Source organism: Athene noctua, chromosome 36 (assembly GCF_965140245.1).
Source record: "Athene noctua chromosome 36, bAthNoc1.hap1.1, whole genome shotgun sequence".
Classification (NCBI taxonomy): Eukaryota; Metazoa; Chordata; class Aves; order Strigiformes; family Strigidae; genus Athene; species Athene noctua.
Genome location: NC_134072.1, coordinates 107,209 through 128,631, shown reverse-complemented (window position 1 = coordinate 128,631; position 21,423 = coordinate 107,209). Strand labels below are relative to the sequence as shown.

General features: G+C 57.0%; 2 protein-coding genes across 2 annotated transcripts; both read right to left on the bottom strand.

The window, feature by feature from the left end:
- Positions 1-2,840: 2,840 nt before the first annotated feature.
- LOC141972826 (acrosin-like) lies at positions 2,841-5,451 on the bottom strand. Its single transcript, XM_074930862.1, has 5 exons — positions 5,366-5,451; positions 4,851-5,051; positions 4,250-4,515; positions 3,837-3,982; positions 2,841-3,359 (listed from the first exon to the last, which is right to left on the bottom strand). Exons 1-5 carry the CDS (start codon positions 5,449-5,451, stop codon positions 2,943-2,945), a joined length of 1,116 nt encoding a protein of 371 aa, XP_074786963.1. The 3' UTR covers positions 2,841-2,942.
- An 11,504-nt stretch (positions 5,452-16,955) lies between these two features.
- On the bottom strand, positions 16,956-19,534 carry LOC141972865 (acrosin-like). The gene is made up of 5 exons (XM_074930904.1): positions 19,464-19,534; positions 18,949-19,149; positions 18,348-18,613; positions 17,935-18,080; positions 16,956-17,457 (listed from the first exon to the last, which is right to left on the bottom strand). The coding sequence occupies exons 1-5, from the start codon at positions 19,532-19,534 to the stop codon at positions 17,041-17,043; spliced, it is 1,101 nt and encodes a 366-aa protein (XP_074787005.1). The 3' UTR covers positions 16,956-17,040.
- Positions 19,535-21,423: the final 1,889 nt, after the last annotated feature.

Sequence of the window (21,423 nt, the reverse complement as noted above, 5' to 3'; positions counted from 1 at the left end):
AGCTCTAGGAGCTGGGTTTTCACCTTGTGGGAAGAACATTGTTGCTCTTGGCCTTGAGATCCTTTGTCCGGGGCCCCTTCTCCTCAGATCGAGCTCCCCAGGAGCTCCGCACAAACACGTGTGGTCCCCGACCCGGGCACCGCGCTGGCCCGTGTCCCTTGGGTCTCGGGTGCCTTGAGGCAGAAGACAGGTATGTTGTGGAGGCCCAGAATCGCGCACTTGAGCAGGGTCAAGCAGCCTGTGCCGGGGTTGACCCAAAGGGGAGCGGTGGGAGCGAGCCCCTCTCTGAGGGGAACGCGCTCCTGTGCTGTGCCACAGGCCCGGCCTTTGCCGGTCACTCATGCAGCGACCCCTGGGGGAGGGAGGCTTTCGGTCCCACCCGGGGATAAGTCAAACAGCTGACAGGGAAGGGGAAATTCAAGTTGCAACGGCTCAGCAGTGGGAATTTGTGGCTGAGGAATGATCATCTGCCACGGAGGGCAGGGTGGCCCCGCTGCAGGAAAGCGGTTAAACTGACTTGAAGCAGGGATGACAGAGACAAGAAGGACTCCCTGCAAGGCGCTGTAGTTACCCTGGGCGGTGAGGTAAGAAACAGCCTCAGCATTGACTTGTAGCCATCCTGGAACGGGAGCTCTCAGGGGCTCCCTCTGCTCTGGGAGATGGACCCACAGCCCGGCTGAGGTGCCCCACGCAAACCGCGTACAGGATGGCGCTGCAGAGAGGAATCTGCTCGTGATGCGTCTTTGCCGAAGCCGTGTAGAACCGCTTAGTGCCGCAGGACTCCGCCCAGTGCATTGCTTGTCAAGTTTTAGTTTTTCTTTTTTATATGTAAGCCCAAATGTGGGTTTAATTCCCCTCGAGGAGGACTGTAAAAATGCCCCAATAGCAGGAAACAGAGCCTAGCCTGCCCAGGAGACCTCTCGAGCCTTTGGTTCAACACTCTGCCCGTCTGCGGAGAGACAGTAACGCCGGCTGCAGGTCGGCTACAGCAGGCACCTCGAGGGGCAGCCGCGGCCCCGGCACACGGGGAGCGAGGGGCACGTTGTGCAGAAACTCTTTAGCTCTCCCTTGGGGAAGGCCTTCCCGCGTGACCTGCCGCGTATCGGAGGCCGTGGGCAGGGGATCAAGCTCAGGCCTCGACTCCCTCAGTGTCTCTTTCTCCATCCCAGCCTGTTCCCCGGGACGTTCCCAGCCCTTCGGGGGCACCAGCGCTCACCCCCACACACCTCCACAGCCAGCCCCTCTCTCTCCCAGGCTAAAGGCACCCTTCTGTCCTGGCTGGCCAAACCACAGAGCCCCCCTGCTCCCCGGCAAGACGGGCAGCATGCAGAGAGGGAAACGCTCACTGCAGGCAGCTCAATACATCTCTGAGCAGCCAGCCCCATGCACCCCCTTCTCAGCCATGCCAGCACCAGAAAATACCAGCAGCCAAAATATCTTCCCTCTGCTACTCCAGCCCTGCAAGGTCGCTCTTGGTTCTCTTCTTCATTTTCTTTTCTTTTCACACCCCGTCCTGGCCCGGAATGGCAGCACCACGTTCCATTTGGGTGAGAACACGTCTGTGACCAAAGTGGCCGTGAGGACGGAGGCAGCAGCGCTGCGTTCCTGCGCCACCTCTCCCCTCAGCCCCTGCCCAGGCTTTCGGCAGAGCGCTCTTCCTCTGCCCTGGCTGAGCTCCTGCAGTTCTCTGCCGTGGCCTGGGGCGGATTTCCTCGCAGGGACGGCACCGTGCTCGTCACATCGCAGGCTGTCCCAGCTGATGTGTGGCTGGCACATCCCCCTGTGAGTTTACCCACATCCCAACACGCTGCCAGGATGAAATGCTCTTTACTTTTAGAGTGATCAAACTGCAGAGGTCTGACAAAACTTCCCGGGGGGGTCAGTGCCACTCGTTCCTTTTCCTTTCCTGACTCCCTGACTGTCCCTGCACAGGCCTTCACACCTGGCCAGCGCTGCCTCTGCCCCTCGGGGTCTCTGCTGCAGAGTTTCTCTGTGTTTCCTTCCCCGTTCTGTCAGGGAGCAGCCAGGGCGCTGCTGAGCACGGGGGATTTCCCCTTTCAGTCCCACGAGAGCCGAATCTGGGGGACTCACCCCCAGGAGCTTTCTCCTGTCGCAGCCTCATGGACGTGGCTGCTGCCGTCCCCGGGTGTGTCTTCCACAGACTGATGCTGCACCCAAAGGGCAGGTACACAGACACGGGCACAGACACACACACCAGTAATGTGAAGGGCAGAACAGACTGACACAGGCAGGCCAAGGCCTTTACCAGCACCCCTGGGTCCGTAACCAGCCCGTCCATCGCCAGGAGCACAGGCCGGTCCTTCTCTGCCTTTCCCGACGGGCAGGACTGGATGTTTACTAGTGAAACACAAACGCCCTTCGCTCCCTGGATTCACCAGCGCAGCACGTGCAGAGATGGCTCAGCTGACAGCAGGGACACCGAGCGCCTGGGATATGGGTGCTGGGATGGCCAGCTCCTCAGCCCGGCTTCAGGGCACAGCCTGGCTCTGCCCAGAGCCGTGTCTCCCGGGTCACGAGAGTTCAGGTTCAGGTTCACCGGAGCCCTGTACACACGCACACCGGGGTCCCACCAGCAGCCAGCCTAAGACACTCTGTGTTCCAGCTGCTGTCCCCAAGACCTCTCGCCCCTGTGACCAGTGGTCCCTTCTCCCACTGCACCCTCACGCTCCCCTCCGACCAGGCTCGGGGTCACCCCTCGGAGTCACTCTTTCCCTTTGTGCCCCACTTGGCTGCTGCAGCCTCACTTTGCAGGTGCTGGGCATGGAATCCTTGCCGTGCACGGGAGACGGAAAGGAACCAAAGCCTGGTGAGCTCGGAAACGTGGAAACTTTATTCAGCAGCTAAGAAAATGTCCTTTTTTGTGCAGGTGGAGGGCCGTGGGCAGGACCGAGCAGGCCGCTGACGCTGAGGCTGCCCTTGGCTCAGCAGGCAGAGCCCCTGCAGGAGGTGGCCGTGGTGCACTGCAGCCTGCACTGGATCCTGTCCATCCTGCTGCTCAGCCCTTCCCACAGGTTCTGCACCAGCTCCTGCAACCAGGTGAAGAATGGCACCAACTTCTGCGGTAGAAGGGTGTCGGAGCTGAAGCCGCCTGATGGGGTTGCTGTTGGCCTCGGCGTCTGCAAGGGGGTTGATGGGAAGGCTGGCCCTGGCGTCGGAGCAGCCGTTACTTCTGGGCTCAGCCCCATCTGTTCCAGGATCCAGCTGTAAAAGTGCTGAGTGGAGGTGTAGATTCCAGGCCGGTTTGCTCTCGTGCAGCCTGTCCCCCAGCTGGTCACCCCAACGAGCCAGAAGTAGTCAGCAGTGCTGTCTCTGCAGACGAGAGGACCGCCGCTGTCCCCCTGCAGCGGAGGAGAGAGAGTCAGGGTGGTGGCGGGTGGCCGCTGGCAGCGTTAGGGCGGGCTCCTTCTCTCTGCCAGCACCCCCAGAGCTGTGTCCCCAGCACAGAGGCTCTGCTCAGGTGCTGGGGCCGACAGGACCTTGTCTGGGAGGGGGTGGTGGGCCCGCGGGGTGGGGCTGGCGCTCATCTCCGCACAGCGACGCTGGCCGGGTGCGAGAGGGATGTTCCAGGGCTGGGAGCCGGACCTCGGGGCTGCCAGGAGCGCTGGGTGGGCTTTCTGGGCAGAGTCCCGGGCCTCTGGGGCAAGTGGGGCCAGGGGCAAGGACCTGCAGCTGGGGAAGGGGCGGTGAGCCCCGCCAGCGGCGGGGACCCAGCGGTGGGAGGGCGACTGGCCAGGCACAGCCTCTGCCGGGGGGTGTCTGGGCGGCTGTAGGGGGCTGCCGGTGCCGCTGGGCGCTGCCTTGTCGCAGGCTCCTACCTGGCAGGTGTCGATGCCGCCCTGCGCGGAGACAGCGCACAGGCTGTGGGGGTGGAGGGCCCCTGCGTACCACCGGCTGGCGTTGCAGACGCTGAGGTCGATGAGGCGGACCTCGGACTCCTGCAGGACATCCGTTGTTCCTGCAGCTGTGAGCACAGAAAGGAATCAATGCCCGGCAGCTCCTGGCCAGGTGTCCTGCCCTGTCTGGGGGAGCCCCTCCCTGCCCTGGGCCTTGGCTTTGCCCCGGCGTTGCCCTGCTCTCTCGCCGCGGGCCCTGGGCCAGGCCCCTCTCTCCACGGGCACACGTCCCCGCAGGCGGGCTCTGGCTCTCGCCTCCGCTGTCAGGAAGCCCAGCCCGCCATCCCCGCGTGCCCAGCTCGCGCTCGGGACCCGAGCGCTCTTTGGGAACTCACCGCTCGCCGTCGAGGCCCTCCAGCCGCTGACGTAGCAGGGCGTCAGCTCGGACACGTTCAGCGAGACGTCGGGCACGCAGGCGAGCTGGACGGAGCGGCTGCACTGCACCGGCTGGTCCAACTCCAGCAGCGCAACGTCCTGCCTGTGCGGGATGTTCCTATAGTCCGCGTGAACCAGAAGCCGCTTGATATTCCGCACTTGGGCCTCCGGGCCCAGCTGGGTCAAGCGGGTGGCCCCGACCACCACGCGCCACATGGTGACGTTCCTGGAAGGCAGATGGGGAGAGGGCTCAGAGGGAGCCCAGCCACGTGCTGCCGCAGCCCAGCAGCTCCCTGCCCTCTGCTTCACACGGGGCAGAGGAAAGCAGCGCTACGGAGGCTCAGACTGCCCCTGCGTGCCTCGGGCTCGAGGCGTGTCGAGCTGGAGGCCGGAGGAAGCCGGGGCAGGAGCCCAGCTCTCTCCTGAGCAGCCTCTCAGCCGGGCTCTGCAGTGCCCAGGCACCGGCCGTACGGCAAGGCGAGGGCACGGGAGCAGCCCGCGGTGCTGCGGACGGGGCGCCCGCGAGTGCCGGGGGATATCCCCGTGCCTGGCCCTCCTTACCTGGCCTCGAGGAAGCAGTGGGCTGCTGTCAGGACCCACTGTGGGCTTATGAGGGACCCTCCACACACATGTCCCGTGCCTGCTGCCCAGGGATCCTGGATGCTGACGATCCAGGGCTGGGACCCTGCCAGGGCATCTTTTCCCCCGAGCACAGGCGAGGTGCCGTCGTCAGCAGCCACGTTCCGGAGCCCGCAGGTCCCTCTGCAACCAAAAATCTCATCAGCGTCCTGCTCGACAGCTCGCGGCTGTCCCGGCTGAAGGTCAGCCCTCTGCCCTCCCCACGGGGCGCTGCACGCACAGCGAGGCCGGGGAGCCCCGGGGGGCGGGCGGGCGGCCACCCCCGTTTCTGCTGTAGCCCCGCAGGCCAGTTGTGCCAGCAGCCCGGGTGCTGCCAGGAGCCGAGGCTCCCGCGTGGGGCTGGGGAAGCCGTGCTGTGGCCACGGGGGGCCAGCGGGGACCCTCCAGGGAACCCCAGCAGGCTGCCCAAGCTCCCTGCCAGAGCCTCGGCCACTTACCCACAGCTGTCCCAGGTGCCCTGCGCAGGCCGGCACAGGGCCAGCACGACGAGGAGACGGAGCAGATCCATCACTGCCAGTGCCATGTGCCAGCTGCCAGAGCTGAGGGGTGTCACCACCAGCGCAGCAGCCGACAGAGTGCCCACAGGGCTCGCGGTGCCCACGGTGCCCTTGGCAACGAGGCTGATGTCACAGGGTTGCTGGGTCCGGGCGCTGGGCACAGTGGTCTCCCGGGGCGGGGGGGACAACACGGGGGTTTCCAAGCACGAGGGGAGGCAGACGCTGGGATCAGACACCCCCGCACACCCCGCTCAGTGCTCCCTGAGAGCTCCCTGCTGTGGGCTCACGGTTACAGTTCAAGCTGACTCTTTTTTCACAGATGTTCAGTTTCCACATGAACATCATGCTACTATGTGAAAAGGCAAGAAAAAGCTTCCGCAAGGTCTTACTACAAGATAAGGCACTACAAGGGATATGAACATCTCTCCCAGCCCTCACACAGAATTGAGGTGTTTCAGTAATTATCAGGATCCGTTCCTCTCTCTAGAGCTTCCCTGCAAGCAAGCAGAACTAGACGCCATCTCTGCACCAAATGAAGGAATTAATGACAAAGACTCCTCAGCGTGGTAAGAGACAGCACATCGCGGGTATCAGGATCAGGCTTTAGTGCCCAAAGCCAGTCTCACAGCCATGTTCGAGCCAGAGTGGAACTAGAACAAATACCAGGGCTACACAACACCAGCTGTCCAAGCTGTCCCCACCCCCACCCCAAATAAAACTCAACAGCGCAAAGATTAAAACGGTTAATGCTCTTCCTCCATCAAGAGAAAAAGCTATTGAAAGCTATTCCTACACAAAATACAACACATTCCTCTGTAGATACTTCCATCCAGGTCAGAGAAAACCCGTTTTAAACATTAACAAGTTACACCTCTTCGGCACTTCCTAGAAAATAAATATTACCTGTAAAGTGAAGGTAGTATTGTAAATGTATTAAAAAAAAAAAAAAAAGCCAACATACAGGAGGCATATCCCATCGAATTTGGGCAATACCTTCCTGGCAACTATTTCTGACCCAACACCTCCCACAAAAGGTTTTTTCCTGCCTCAGCTGTCAGCTAGCAGAGATCACTGTTCCTCTCATTTAAGACTCTTCCTCCTGAACAAGTGCACTTTGCACTCCACTTCCTTCCCCAAAAGGAAACACCTTAATGGTAAACTGCAGTGGCAAAGAATTCCACGTGTGTAATACCTCTGGAGGAACCAGAGGTCAAATCAAACCTTTACAGAACCAAAATATCAGGGCTGCCTCTAGGAGATGCAGACACTTCAGAGGGACACTCAGACTCACCACCTTCACCTTCCCCTTCCAGTGGGACCCCGAGAAATCGAAGAAACCTGTGATCCATACGCCAGGTGCTTACCCAAACGCCAGCACACACAGACCTTGCCGAGCAGACCTTGCTTGCACTCAGCTATCGAGCATCTAAGGTGCTGTCTGCACTTCCACGGCAGCGACCATCCCCAACATGCTGTCGCTGTGTCTGATGGCTGCCGGTGGAATCAAGGGAGGCTCCTCTTCTGAGGTCAGGGGAGATTGTGATAGGGGCAAAAATGAGTGAAGAGGAAAGGCCAGGGCTGGATTTGGACACGGCTGGGACAAATACACAGTGGACAAGCAAAAAAGGCCTCAACACCCTCTGCTATCACCTCACTAGTTACTAGACGCTGAAGGCTGCACCCCACTCCCCCAGGGCAGAAGAGCAGAGTCCTTCAGCTGATGGGCTCCGGTGAGCCAAGGAGAGAACAGCTGGAAATAACACTGCCAAGGGATGGGAACTGGCTGCCAATTCAAACACCATTTTCATTCATTAATCTCCAACAGCTAAAGACAACCCCAAAACAAAATCGACAGGATTCTAGACTAAGCACTCCTATCCTGGGGCTGTTTTTCAGCCTGCTCAGAGAGAATGAGCTGATCAGAGACACACACTTCTTTGAGAGCAGCCAGATTAGTGCGGCTTCAGCAAGCCTGCAGCTAGTTCCCATTAACTGACCTGGTTTAGAAGCTGCTAACACCGCCACTACCCTTAGCTTCAAGTTGAAGAGAAACCCGTCCACCTCCTGAGGATACCACACCTGCCCTACCAGCCAGGGCAAGTTTCTCTCCAGTGTTTCGGTGGAGCTGTCCCAGGGAGGAGCTGTGACTCATTTCCCATTAAGGACACAAGCCGTGTTCCAGGTTCCCTGGGAAAGCAGCAGAGCAGAGGTACCATTTGCCTGGCTCACCATACAGCGCCCAGGTGAAATCCTACCAGGTGACTGCAGGGAAGCCAGGAGCCCGCTGCAGCTGGCCACAGGAAGAGCCACGAGCCAGCAGCAGCGAGCCAGCCGAGAAAGAACAGAGCAACTCCACAGTGCCAGGGTCACGCCCGCCAAGGCCAGCTTAGTGCTCAGCAGCAACAGTCCGGGCCCACTTCAGAGGGAATGGTTTCTGCATTCACATTCCCCAGTAGCTTGTTAGGTTCCCAGCACTCGGTGGAATTATGTCCCTGCAGGAAACTGATGACATTCAAAGATAAAGGAGAAAAACAAAGCCACAAACAAACAGCTAAAAAACCCCTTCAACCCCCATTGGTTTAAATCCATCCCTCTGAAATCTGGTTTGAGCCACCTCACCTTCTGCCCTTCACTGTTACCTCTTACCATACACCTGCCCACATAATGCGACAGATCAGTAAATCCTGAGAACACTTACTACAAAATGCGGCTTCCCAGTACTCAATTTCAGGTTATTGTTAGCTGATATTCTTCAGGGCCTATGTGCATAGATACGAATTATTGCTGACAAAAATCTCTCTGGTGAAACAGGGTACATGACACAGATACGAGCCTCCACATTTGTAAGAAAAATCCCAAGTTTGAAGAAAATCATTGTGATAAATTTTTCTTTGTTCTGGGGATAACATTTGAATGTCACACCAATATTTTCTCTGCAGCACTTTCACCTTTCAGTCAGATTTTGTATGTTGATGCAGAAAGGTTCAGGTACAGTAGCTGGTACAGAACTTTTCACGCATATACAAAAATTGCCTCAAAACTGCCTTCAAAAATCTGCTTAAAGGTTCACTCTCCTTTACTCATTACATTTTCACATTCTACCAAGAGTCAGGAAACGCTTTGCCAAATAAAATACAATAAATGTCCTTCTGGACAAAGTTTTTCTTTTTAATGGCTTGCAACACAATTCATCTGAGAAAAAGCTACAAGGCAAGAAAACAACAGACCAAAATATCAGACTTTTTCCATTCCCGTCGCCACACTGCTGTTTGTCAGCATTGCTGTATGACTCCAGCAACACACTCCCTCATAAATATCAGCCCCTCAGGGACACCCCACGTAGTAGAAGAACTATCTCCAAACACACACAGACAACCAACAGTGCCGGAAGTTCAGCTGATGGATGGGACGGGTGTTAAAGCCCAGATCTGAGCGTATCATCTTCCCCAAACCCCTGAGATACAGAGTTCAGCCTGTGACACAGGCATCCTCAAAATATTTGCCTGTGGTAAGAGTAATGTGAATCCCTCTGTGGATAAGAGCTGAACCTGTAAAGCCAGGAGTTGTATTCTCCCCCTCAGAAAACCTCCAAGCTATCTCGCCAGTACAGAAACTCTCCGTACTTCACTACAACTCGCATTCACCTACACAGTTACAGGTGCCTGCGTACAGCCAGGACAGGCAGACACGCACACCCAGCTGTACACATCACAGGGCACACAACTGCAGGAGGAGAATAACAGCAGAGAAACTGCAGACAGAGATCATAAGCTTTCTTACATCACTCCATACACTGCAAAAGGACGCAAGTTTCTGGGTGCACTGGAAACCAATCTAAATCCAGATGCTGTCTGTCCTCCCACCTCTCCCCTCCACAGCTGTGTCTGTGGCTCTGCTTCTCCCCGGCACCCCCGGCAGCGTTAGGAGCCTGCACAGACTCCAACAGTCGGGAGATGGATCTGCCTCAGCTCAGCACTCAGACTCTGAGCACAAGGAGAAACATCACGTTCAACTGCCACAGAACCACCCTAGGAAAATACAGTTTAAGTGAGAAGGATCTGATCTGAATAAGGTACAGGATTTGCCTCGGGGATATTGAGAGAAACCATCTCCTCCTCCTCTCTCCTCACAACATGTTCTTTCTTCTTCCCTTGGGGCAATTTCTGACCACAGAGCGACAGGATCAGACACTTGAACTGACTTATCGAGCCAAAAACTGACACAGCAAAGACGTAAATTGAAAAGAGCAGCCTAAACAACTCACAGGAATTGTGCACTGAGCAGAAAGCTCCTTCGCCCACTCTGAATAGACAGGAAGAGTTGGTAAGGGGGGAAAACAGGACAAGATTGTCCCCTTCTACGGAGAAGGGACAGGCATTTACAAGCAAATAGCCCCTGTGGCACGCAGCAGCTGAACAGGGAGAAGAAACAACGACAGCAAAGTCCATAGCGAGTACATAGACAACTTCTTTTAGCCAGGAAGAAGCATTTAGACTGACGAATTTTAGAAGTTTATCAAACACACGCTCTATCAGAAGTGTTTTCTAAAACACATCCCCCTACCATTAACTCTACAGGCAAGATCAAAATACAAGATGCACAGACTATGACACAGGAAAGCACACAGCCTATGGGTTTATAGAAAGCACATCTGCATAAAATCAGTGACACCCTCTAACAGACGACAGGTGCTCAGGTATCCCTCCATATCACAGAGAATATTTATTCATTTAGAACATACCAGCAATTTATAAAACTCAGCAGACAAACCCAAAACACCCCCCCACCCCACAGGACTCCAAGAACACAGGTTTCACTTTTTCAAGATGCTATCTGGGTAACACACGTGCACACCGAAACAGGAGCCCCAACTAACAATATTGAGTTGGTTATTGGGCATTTCTGTAACCCAGGCACCACACCGAACTGGTTTAAAGTGAACAGAATACACCCAGCAGAGGAAAGCTGCCGGGACACCGAGGCGGCTGCGGCCACCTTGGAGTATTTGAGGGGCTCCAGCTCCTTGTTGCCTAAAAAAAACCACGAGAGGGATGGAGACGTTCAGCCAGTGGCCCTTCCACGGGCGCTTCCCTAGGCGAAACGATCGTTGCCTCGCCCAGAACGACAAAACCCCCAAATTTTTGGCTCTGCTCCGCAGAGGGGGAGTCGCTTCCGAGGAGTTCTCAGCCCCAGGGAAGGGACGCGATGACCGTGAAGCCAACCGGGGTTTAATCCGCCCTCTTACCGGGCAGGTAGGCCTTGCTGTCCGTCAGGCTGCGGACCAGGACGGGGTTTCTGGCCAGGCGAAAGACGGGCCTGTGGATAGTCACGGCCTCCTCTCCAACATGGATCTGTCTGGAGACAGCGTCGAAGCAGCCGAGGAGGGCGGGAATTCGGACACCCTGGAACAGAAGAGAAGGAAGGACCGAAGGGTGAGGACGGGAGAGGGAAGAGCTGGAGCTGGCCCTGAGCAGGGATGGTGCTTTGGGATGGATCCTGCCCGCTCCCGCCTGGGGAGGAGACGCTGAGTCCTCCCCCTCTGAAGAAGTTCTTAGCCTGCTTCTTGTATAGTCCCGACCCAAGGCTGGCTTAAAACCCAGCCAAGCTAATCCTATGGAGGCAGTTTTAACAAAGGAGGAGGACTTGACTAAACACAGCAGCGGGGCAGCACCAGGGCGGCCCTGCCTTGCCCAGGGAGCTCCACGGCCCCGCCTGAGCCCCGGGCTCGGGCTCCCGGCTCCCCCCATGGCCCAGCCCCACCAGCAGCACCAGCCGCAGCAGCACCCGGGAGCCTTTGGGGACAAGTTCTTCCTGGCGCTGTCACACGTGCGCGTGCAGCTCTAACAGCTGCTCTCCTTCACCTTCCAGGGAGCTGAAATTGCTCTTGCAGCCAACTTGAACATTAAAACTATTCTCACCAGCCAAGCATTTTTCTCCAAGGACAGAAAACTACTGCTCGGGAATCCTACGCTTCTCCCTCCAAATCGCACTCCTGCAAGGGAGGAACTGAGTTAAGAGCAGGCTTTTTTCCTGGCAGCTTCTCGGCTTTTCCAGAGAAAGACGGTGGCAGGCTTGGGAGTTTTTTGGAAAGCCGAGACTGAATTTACAGCATCCCAGTTAGTTAGATTTTCCAGTACACTGATCCATCACAGAGGCATGGCTAGGGATGCTTTTTTTTTCTTCTTTTAAAGAAATTGTTCAAATTAATCAGATCTAGTCCTAAGCGAGCGCAGGAAAGGCTCTTGCCTTTACAATCATTTCTTCCAGGTCTCCCGATTACGCTTCCCTCTGTTGCTGCCCAGTTCCAGACAGCTGATGCTTTGGGCCATTAGTTTCAGGGAGACAAAGTTTGTTTTCTGCCCGTTGTTGTCTTCCGTGTACTTGACGTTTCTCAGCACGACGCAGCGGTGCTGCTGCGTTCAGTGCTGACCTTCTCACCTGCCGGTGCTCTGCGCTGGGTTTCTATGCGGCTCCAAATCCGGGCTGCGGTGACAGAAACTCCCAGCGAGTGTCTCCAGTTTGGAAAACTTGCCTTCTGTCCTTGTCAGTGAGGCTTGAAACTGCCCCCGCTGGCTGAGCAACCCAACCCGTCCTGGAGGGTACTGAAGGAGGCTGCGGGCTCGCAAGTCTTTACACTCGAGTCTCCTGGCTGTCTTCATCGGCAAACAGTTTAAATCCGGGGAAGCCGCAGGCGGCAGAGAATTCCCGCTGCGAATGAACCCTTTCCTCGGCCCCACAAAACTCACGGGACCGCAGGTGCCCGCGGCCTCGGCCAGGGGCCAGGGGCCAGGGGCGGGGCCCTCCCCTCAGAACTTTCCCGCCTCTCCGCCGAGAGCGGCGCTGGGATTGGGCAGGGCACGCCCAGCGCCGATTGGCGGCGCTTCCCGCCGCAGCAGCCGATTGGCTGTCGCTCTGCCGGCCGGGGCGGGCTCTGGGCTGGACTGGCAGGAGCGCCCCGGCAGTGGGGGGGCGGTTGTCATGGCGGCGGCCCAGGCCCGGCCCTGCCGCGGCCTGCGCTGTCAGGCGATGGCTCGGGGGGCTCCGGGCCTGCCCTCACAGCCCGCCCCGCCAGGTCGCTCGGGGTAGCGTCAGGAAAACTCCCTGCCCAAAGGTTCTGCCGGCCAGGCTCGGCAGTAGCAGGGCGCCGTGCCTTGGTGGCTGGCTGGCTCTGCTCACAGCCGGGGCCGGGGTGCTGAGGGCCGGGAAGCGCAGGCGGGGGTGCTGCTTGTGCTGAGGGAAAACAAAGCAAGGGAGAGCCCGGCCCCAAAAAGCAGGGCCGTGCTTCCGCAATGGCTAACGGCAACGCAGCCTGCTTACAAGCACAAACGCTGCCTGAGGCTGGCATCAGGCTTCAGAGCACAGAGAGACGGCTCTGGACCCTCACACCACTCCCCCAAAGGAGGCTTTGGGCCCTAGAAATGAGGGTTGGCACCCTAGAAAGGAGGCTTTAAATCCTCAGAAACAATGAACCCTTGCGCCCTAAAAATTAATGTTCGCACCCTAGAAATGAAGCTTTAAATGCTCAGAAACAATGAACCCTTGCACCCTAAAAATTAGGGTTTTGGCTCTAGAAATGAGGCTTTAAATGTTCACAAATAATCAGCGCTTCAGCCCTAAATGTTACGGTTTGGACCCTAGAAATGAGGCTGTAATTCCTCAGAAACAATGAACCGTTGGGCCCTACAATGAGGCTTGCAGCCCTTCAAATGAAGCTTGAGTCCCGAAATTGAGGCCTTGAACAATAAAGATGAGGCTTTGAGACCCAAAAATGAGGTTTTGTTCCCTGAAGTGGGTTTTGAGGATTAAATCAAGGATTTGTGCCCTAGAACTGGTGCTTTGGGCTTGAAAGAGAAGACTTTGGAAACCAAAAATGATGCTTTTGGCCATAAACAGAGGCTTGGGACTCTCTAAATGTAGATTTTGACTGTGAAGAACTGGCTTTGTCCCTACAAATGAGAGTTTAGAGCCTTACAATGAAGCTTTGGGCCTTTAAAATAAGAATCCAAAAATAAGGCTTTGAGCTGTAGAAGAGGGGTTTGAACTGCAGGAATGAGAATTTGGACCCTGAGGTTGAAGCTTTGAGCCCTATAAATGAAGGCCTGGAAACCAGACTGAGGCGTGTCCGGTCTCTGAAGTGACCTTTAGTGTCTTCACGTGAGGTTCGGACACTAAAACTGAGGCTTTGGCAATGAAAACAGAGGCTTTGCCACTGAAGAATAAGCGTCAGACGCAATTTTCAGATGCCCCTGATCAGGAGAGTGATGGAGGCGGGTGTGTCAGTGCCCGTGTTTCTACTGTCTAGCGAGGAAGAAAATGTGTGTAAAAAAATAAAAAATCTTTTCCCCACAGCAGCAACTTTTCTTCTTTTTAGCATTGTTTAGGCAGCAATAAACCAGCATGCAGTGAAGAAATAATTAATTAAAGAAATGAGTCACAGGTCCCGGCCCCTCCTGGTTGTCACAGGGGCTGTTCTTCACGCTCCCTTGCCTCACCCACTGCCCCTTCTTCCACCTCCCCCCACCCTTTGACAGATCTCTCTTCTAATTTTCCTTGGGGTGATTTCCCTGGAATTCCTCACCAGGGCATGCAGACACGTGTTAGGGCGAGTGGATCCTGGTGGGAATTACAGCTGCTGTTTGCAGATCGCGCTGCGGACCCCTGCTGGGGCAGCGGCCACCAAAGGCCACCCCCACCCCGGAGAGGGAGCAGCTCTTGTCCGTGGGGAGCGAGCTGGGCGCTCCTCACGCCCCCCCAGCCCGGCACACGGGCTCCTCTCCCCGCTCTGTCCCCTCTGTCCTCTCTTTCCCTCTTCCGTCCTTCCCTTTCTGCAGCCCTCGCTTCTCCTCTGTCTCTTCCCCCCTATCACCCCCTCTCTGTCCCTGCTCAGAAACTTCCTTCACCCCCCCGCTACCGCGTTCTCCCAACACCAGAGCGAAATGCGGGAAGAATTTCTTCACCGTGAGGGCTGTCGGGCACGGGGACAGGCTGCCCAGGGAGGTGGTGGCGTCCCCAGCCCTGGGGGTATTTAGAAGACGTGCAGACGTGGCGCTCAGGACGCGGTTTGGGGGGGGGGCTCGCCAGTGGTGGGTTCACGGCCAGGTTCGGTGACATTAAAGCTTTTTTTGAACCGGAATTCTTCTGATTCACCGATTCTATTCATTCTCTATTGCTGTCTTGCACCCAGGAAGGGAACGCTACTGCTGGTACCTGAAGTGATTTTTTTTTTTTTTTTTTTTTTTTCTGAGAAGGCAAAATTGCCACTTGGTGTCGTGGTTTAACCCAGACTGGCGTGCGTCTGTGGGATGCAGCAGGTCACTGACTGTGTCCTGGACTGCGGGGGGTCGTTCTCCCAGTCTCTGTCTTCTGGCTGCGGAGGCTGGATTCCCTCAGGACAACTGGTCTTGTTTCTAAAGCCTGAGGCAAAGGCGGCATTAAGCCCCTCAGCCTTCTCCTCATCACTGGTTACCACGTTTCCTCCTGCGTCTGGCAGGGGATGGAGACTCTCCCTGGACTCGCTTTTGCTACTGACATACTTACAGAATCATTTCTTGTTATCCTTGATTGCTGAGGCCAAATTAATTTCCAGCTGGGATTTGGACCTCCTAATTCCCACCCCGCACAGCCTCACAGCCTCTCTGTAATCACTGTGAGTGGCTAGCCCCTTCTTCCAAAGGCTGTAAAACTCTCCTTTTCTCCCCGAGTTGCAGCCAGAGCTCCCTGTTCAGCCAGGGTGGTCTCCTCTGGCGTCGGCTTCTCTTAGAGCACCTGGGGACCGCCTGCTCCTGAGCCATTAACACTTCCTTCTTAGAGAGCGCCCAGCCCTCCTGGGCCCCTGTACCCTTCAGGATCGTCTCCCAGGGGATCAAACGGCAGCCTCAAAGCTCGAGCAGGGTGCGGGAGCTCCCTGCTGCCATCCTGGCTTCTGTGGACAGACGCCAGGCACACAGCTGACGCCCAGCCGGGCCCCGAGGGTGCCAGGGCAGCTCCCTCTGAAAACGGAATACCTGCTGTCAAGGCCCCTGAGGCTTCCGAGGCACCAGGGCTGGGCCCCAGAGAAACGGGACTCGAGGCTGCTTTGCTCTGGGGCGGTTGACCTGAAGGTGATGCCCCAGACCTGCTTCAAGGGAGCAGGCAGAAGGCGGCCTGAGAGAAGGCGACTCGTCCTCTGTGGCTATTCCAGCACCAGGCTTGGCCGGTGGTTAAGGGGGAATGATGTGAGAGGGGCCACACTCCACAGAGAGTTGAAGGGAGAGAGGGGGTAATGCTGGGCAGAGGAACCGTCTGTTTGTACATCTTCCCTCTAGGAATATACAGATATATATATAGTCTGGGTTAGGATACCTTACAGCAAGTTAGTGTGAATCTTTTCACTTTCAAACCTCTAGTGAAGTGGCTATTCGAATCATCATGTATTTTACTGAACTGATTTGTAAATCCTTACCTTGGTTAATGATTAAGGGCTGCCAGTCATCAATAAATCTTGATTTGCTGCTAAATCCTTACTAGGCTAATATTTCCATCTGCGACGTGCCCTCCCTGGGGATGGCCAGACAGTCCAGAGGAGAGTGTTCCCAAGGCCCAGCAGCAGTTCAGGACGCTCCTTCCAAGTTTCAGGGCATCTTTTTCCTTCTCTCCGATGCTCGGGACACAGTTTTTGGAAGCTGCCTGCCGAGAGGGCAGGCTGGGGTGGGGGCAAGGAGCGCTTGCGTTGCCATAGGCCAGGCCGTGCGACCTGGCACAGCAGGCTGAGAGCCTCAGGCAGTGCCGGGCTGCAGCTGGGGCCTCGCCTTGGGCCCACAGTAGCCTTTCAAGGTCAAGAAAATGCCTTTTTCTGTACTCTGGGTAAAAGAATAGACCTGAATTTTAAGCACTAACTAGCTCTCGGAAGACTTTCCAGGGAAAGCAACAGTTCTGATGCCAGTCTGACAGATGAGGAGCTCAAAGCAGAGCCCCCAGCTGAAAGGGCGTGAGGTGCTGGGCCTGAAGGAGCCGCCCCCTGCAGCTGGGCAGCAGCGGCAGATACGCATGTGCTGGGCTCGGGACTGAAGCAGCTTGGCCAAGGTTTGTGGCAAAGGGGCACAGAGATCAGTTCTCCCTGGTTTTATTCAGGGGCTCCATCTACCCGGTGGTGTGGTCCTTTATGGGATCGGGGAGATTACAGCAGATCTGGCTCTAGGTGACTCGGCGCCCCTGGCCTGCACTGGAAATGCTCTTGAGGTTCTTGCTGATAGAGGAAACGGCAGAAACAGACAGTGGGGGATGTCTATGATTGCTCACGAGCAGTAATGCCAATGTCTTGTTTGGAAAAGACAACTTTTTTTCTCGATGTCAAGTTCAATCTGGCAGAAGGCACCCAGACACTGCCAGTGACCAGGCTCGGGGTCACCCCTCGGAGTCACTCTTTCCCTTTGTGCCCCACTTGGCTGCTGCAGCCTCACTTTGCAGGTGCTGGGCATGGAATACTTGCCGTGCACAGGAGACGGAATGGAACCGGAGCCTGGTGACCTTTGAAACATGGGAACTTTATTCAGCTGCTAAGAAAATGTCCTTTTTTGTGCAGGTGGAGGGCCGTGGGCAGGACCGAGCAGGCCGCTGACGCTGAGGCTGCCCTTGGCTCAGCAGGCAGAGCCCCTGCAGGAGGTGGCCGTGGTGCACTGCAGCCTGCACTGGATCCTGTCCATCCTGCTGCTCAGCCCTTCCCACAGGTTCTGCACCAGCTCCTGCAACCAGGTGAAGAATTGCACCAACTTCTGCGGTAGAAGGGTGTCGGAGCTGAAGCCGCCTGATGGGGTTGCTGTTGGCCTCGGCGTCTGCAAGGGGGTTGATGGGAAGGCCGGCCCTGGCGTCGGAGCAGCCGTTACTTCTGGGCTCAGCCCCATCTGTTCCAGGATCCAGCTGTAAAAGTGCTGAGTGGAGGTGTAGATTCCAGGCCGGTTTGCTCTCGTGCAGCCTGTCCCCCAGCTGGTCACCCCAACGAGCCAGAAGTAGTCAGCAGTGCTGTCTCTGCAGACGAGAGGACCGCCGCTGTCCCCCTGCAGCGGAGGAGAGAGAGTCAGGGTGGTGGCGGGTGGCCGCTGGCAGCGTTAGGGCGGGCTCCTTCTCTCTGCCAGCACCCCCAGAGCTGTGTCCCCAGCACAGAGGCTCTGCTCAGGTGCTGGGGCCGACAGGACCTTGTCTGGGAGGGGGTGGTGGGCCCGCGGGGTGGGGCTGGCGCTCATCTCCGCACAGCGACGCTGGCCGGGTGCGAGAGGGATGTTCCAGGGCTGGGAGCCGGACCTCGGGGCTGCCAGGAGCGCTGGGTGGGCTTTCTGGGCAGAGTCCCGGGCCTCTGGGGCAAGTGGGGCCAGGGGCAAGGACCTGCAGCTGGGGAAGGGGCGGTGAGCCCCGCCAGCGGCGGGGACCCAGCAGCGGGTAGGCGACTGGCCAGGCACAGCCTGTGCCGGGGGGTGTCTGGGCGGCTGTAGGGGGCTGCCGGTGCCGCTGGGCGCTGCCTTGTCGCAGGCTCCTACCTGGCAGGTGTCGATGCCGCCCTGCGCGGAGACAGCGCACAGGCTGTGGGGGTGGAGGGCCCCTGCGTACCACCGGCTGGCGTTGCAGACGTTGAGGTCGATGAGGCGGACCTCGGACTCCTGCAGGACATCCGTTGTTCCTGCAGCTGTGAGCACAGAAAGGAATTAATGCCCGGCAGCTCCTGGCCAGGTGTCCTGCCCTGTCTGGGGGAGCCCCTCCCTGCCCTGGGCCTTGGCTTTGCCCCGGCGTTGCCCTGCTCTCTCGCCGCGGGCCCTGGGCCAGGCCCCTCTCTCCACGGGCACACGTCCCCGCAGGCGGGCTCTGGCTCTCGCCTCCGCTGTCAGGAAGCCCAGCCCGCCTCCCCCGCGTGCCCAGCTCGCGCTCGGGACCCGAGCGCTCTTTGGGAACTCACCGCTCGCCGTCGAGGCCCTCCAGCCGCTGACGTAGCAGGGCGTCAGCTCGGACACGTTCAGCGAGACGTCGGGCACGCAGGCGAGCTGGACGGAGCGGCTGCACTGCACAGGCTGGTCCAACTCCAGCAGCGCAACGTCCTGCCTGTGCGGGATGTTCCTATAGTCCGCGTGAACCAGAAGCCGCTTGATATTCCGCACTTGGGCCTCCGGGCCCAGCTGGGTCAAGCGGGTGGCCCCGACCACCACTCGCCACATGGTGACGTTCCTGGAAGGCAGATGGGGAGAGGGCTCAGAGGGAGCCCAGCCACGTGCTGCCGCAGCCCAGCAGCTCCCTGCCCTCTGCTTCACACGGGGCAGAGGAAAGCAGCGCTACGGAGGCTCAGACTGCCCCTGCGTGCCTCGGGCTCGAGGCGTGTCGAGCTGGAGGCCGGAGGAAGCCGGGGCAGGAGCCCAGCTCTCTCCTGAGCAGCCTCTCAGCCGGGCTCTGCAGTGCCCAGGCACCGGCCGTACGGCAAGGCGAGGGCACGGGAGCAGCCCGCGGTGCTGCAGACGGGGCGCCCGCGAGTGCCGGGGGATATCCCCGTGCCTGGCCCTCCTTACCTGGCCTCGAGGAAGCAGTGGGCGGCTGTCAGGACCCACTGTGGGCTTATGAGGGACCCTCCACACACATGTCCCGTGCCTGCTGCCCAGGGATCCTGGATGCTGACGATCCAGGGCTGGGACCCTGCCAGGGCGTCTTTTCCCCCGAGCACTGGCGAGGTGCCGTCGTCAGCAGCCACGTTCCGGAGCCCGCAGGTCCCTCTGCAACCAAAAATCTCATCAGCGTCCTGCTCGACAGCTGGCGGCTGTCCCGGCTGAAGGTCAGCCCTCTGCCCTCCCCACGGGGCGCTGCACGCACAGCGAGGCCGGGGAGCCCCGGGGGGCGGGCGGGCGGCCACCCCCGTTTCTGCTGTAGCTCCGCAGGCCAGTTGTGCCAGCAGCCCGGGTGCTGCCAGGAGCCGAGGCTCCCGCGTGGGGCTGGGGAAGCCGTGCTGTGGCCACGGGGGGCCAGCGGGGACCCTCCAGGGAACCCCAGCAGGCTGCCCAAGCTCCCTGCCAGAGCCTCGGCCACTTACCCACAGCTGTCCCAGGTGCCCTGCGCAGGCCGGCACAGGGCCAGCACGATGAGGAGACGGAGCAGATCCATCACTGCCAGTGCCATGTGCCAGCTGCCAGAGCTGAGGGGTGTCACCACCAGCGCAGCAGCCGACAGAGTGCCCACAGGGCTCGCGGTGCCCACGGTGCCCTTGGCAACGAGGCTGATGTCACAGGGTTGCTGGGTCCAGGCGCTGGGCACAGTGGTCTCCCGGGGCGGGGGGGACAACACGGGGGTTTCCAAGCACGAGGGGAGGCAGACGCTGGGATCAGACACCCCCGCACACCCCGCTCAGTGCTCCCTGAGAGCTCCCTGCTGTGGGCTCACGGTTACAGTTCAAGCTGACTCTTTTTTCACAGATGTTCAGTTTCCACATGAACATCATGCTACTACGTGAAAAGGTGCGGCGGGCGGAGGAAGCAAGCAGCCGATTCAATGTGAATGATAGAGCAAGCTTCAACTTTATTGGCAGAAATCACCCCTTATATAAGCACTCTACAATAATCATGCACACTACTCACAAATCTATTGGATACACGTAAAAGGCTACATTATAATATCCCAGCCCCCTGTGGCATCTCAGACATGTCACAACATCTTCCCTCTTCTGGCCTGCCTCCTTTCCCAAGGTTGTTTTTACCATCAAGGCCATTGTGTACCTCAGTTTCTCTCTTTGTTAACATAACAGTCTGTTGTTTGGCATAACTGTACCCTGGGTTTTTTCCTTTGTTTACCTCAGATGGCTGCAATCAGCTCCTGCACAGACCCATGGCCTTGCTCTCTGCAAGCCGTTCTCCAACAATTCCCCCTTTTTCTTTTTGTGCAGGCTGCACAAGCATAAATTTACTAATATTTGTCTTTATACAACTATATGCTATTTTAATAATTACTACAATCAATAGTACTATTCCTAATCACCGCAATCCTTCTTGTAACAGACCTTGTAGCCATAGGGACAGACCAAACCCAGATTGTAACCATTTGTCTCAAGGATTGACAACCACTTGTGTTTTTTGTAAACGTTGCTTCATCCATGGTAATTGGTTTTGAATTAATTGACTGTGGTCGGATAGATTAAAACAACACATCCCATCAAAATCTTTACATCCATGCCCCTGGGCAAGCAAAAGAAAGTGTATGGCAGCTCGACTCTGTAATACAGCGCGCCTTAAACTGTCGAAGGTACCTTATCGAGTACAAAGCATCCCACATACTATCGAAGAGCAATCACATGAAAGCAAACAAACTAGGATTGGTTCTATACCACTGTCCACAAGCCTTCACGCCCTCTATGGTTGGTCCCGTTATGGTGTTCACACGTAGTTCTTCTGTTAGGCAAAAATCTTATTTCCCACAGTCCAGCATCCTTATTTCTTTGCTACTCACGCAGTTTCTCATCCTCTCGGCCTTGCCGGTGTTCTTCCCAACAGCTACAGCCTGATTACAGTGATGCCCTCAGTCTGGATCACTCATAACATGTCCGCTGTTTCCCAGGCATTCCACAGATCCCCCTTTTTGTTTTTGAGTGATCCAGACCCCTTTTATTGTTCAGTCCATCGTTCTCATAAAACACTTCCACACACAGGTTAATATCATTAAAAGGATTACAATGACAATTTAAACTGTTATTCCATGTAAAAACAAAACATTTTTTAACCATCTAATAATTGGTAACCTTTTAGTCAAATCATTATTAAACCCTCTTCCTTCTTCAAGATGTAAATTCATTGTCTAAACATCACTACAAAACCTAGTGCTATTCACCGGTACTGCTGAAGGAGTCACATCTTGCCATCTCAGCCAGATTGTCTGATTATACCAACCATAATGACCAGTACAACTGGCATACCAAACAGGGCTGGGATGGGTCGGCAGCAGTTGCTAAGCCCAGGCAAAATGCCTGCTGTCCTGATTGATCTTTCCCTGCCACCTTGGCACAA

What these genes read in the sequence shown, in the direction of transcription:
- LOC141972826 (XM_074930862.1), bottom strand. Translation starts at nt 5,451, where the DNA reads ATGGCACTGGCAGTGATGGATCTGCTCCGTCTCCTCGTCGTGCTGGCC. An exon ending in GGCACCTGGGACAGCTGTGG is followed by an intron (nt 5,052 to 5,365) that starts GTAAGTGGCCGA and finishes TTTTGGTTGCAG; the next exon opens with AGGGACCTGCGGGCTCCGGA. An exon ending in CACTGCTTCCTCGAGGCCAG is followed by an intron (nt 4,516 to 4,850) that starts GTAAGGAGGGCC and finishes TCTGCCTTCCAG; the next exon opens with GAACGTCACCATGTGGCGCG.
- LOC141972865 (XM_074930904.1), bottom strand. Translation starts at nt 19,534, where the DNA reads ATGGATCTGCTCCGTCTCCTCATCGTGCTGGCCCTGTGCCGGCCTGCG. An exon ending in GAGGGCCTCGACGGCGAGCG is followed by an intron (nt 18,081 to 18,347) that starts GTGAGTTCCCAA and finishes CTGTGCTCACAG; the next exon opens with CTGCAGGAACAACGGATGTC. An exon ending in GCGGCATCGACACCTGCCAG is followed by an intron (nt 17,458 to 17,934) that starts GTAGGAGCCTGC and finishes CCTCCGCTGCAG; the next exon opens with GGGGACAGCGGCGGTCCTCT.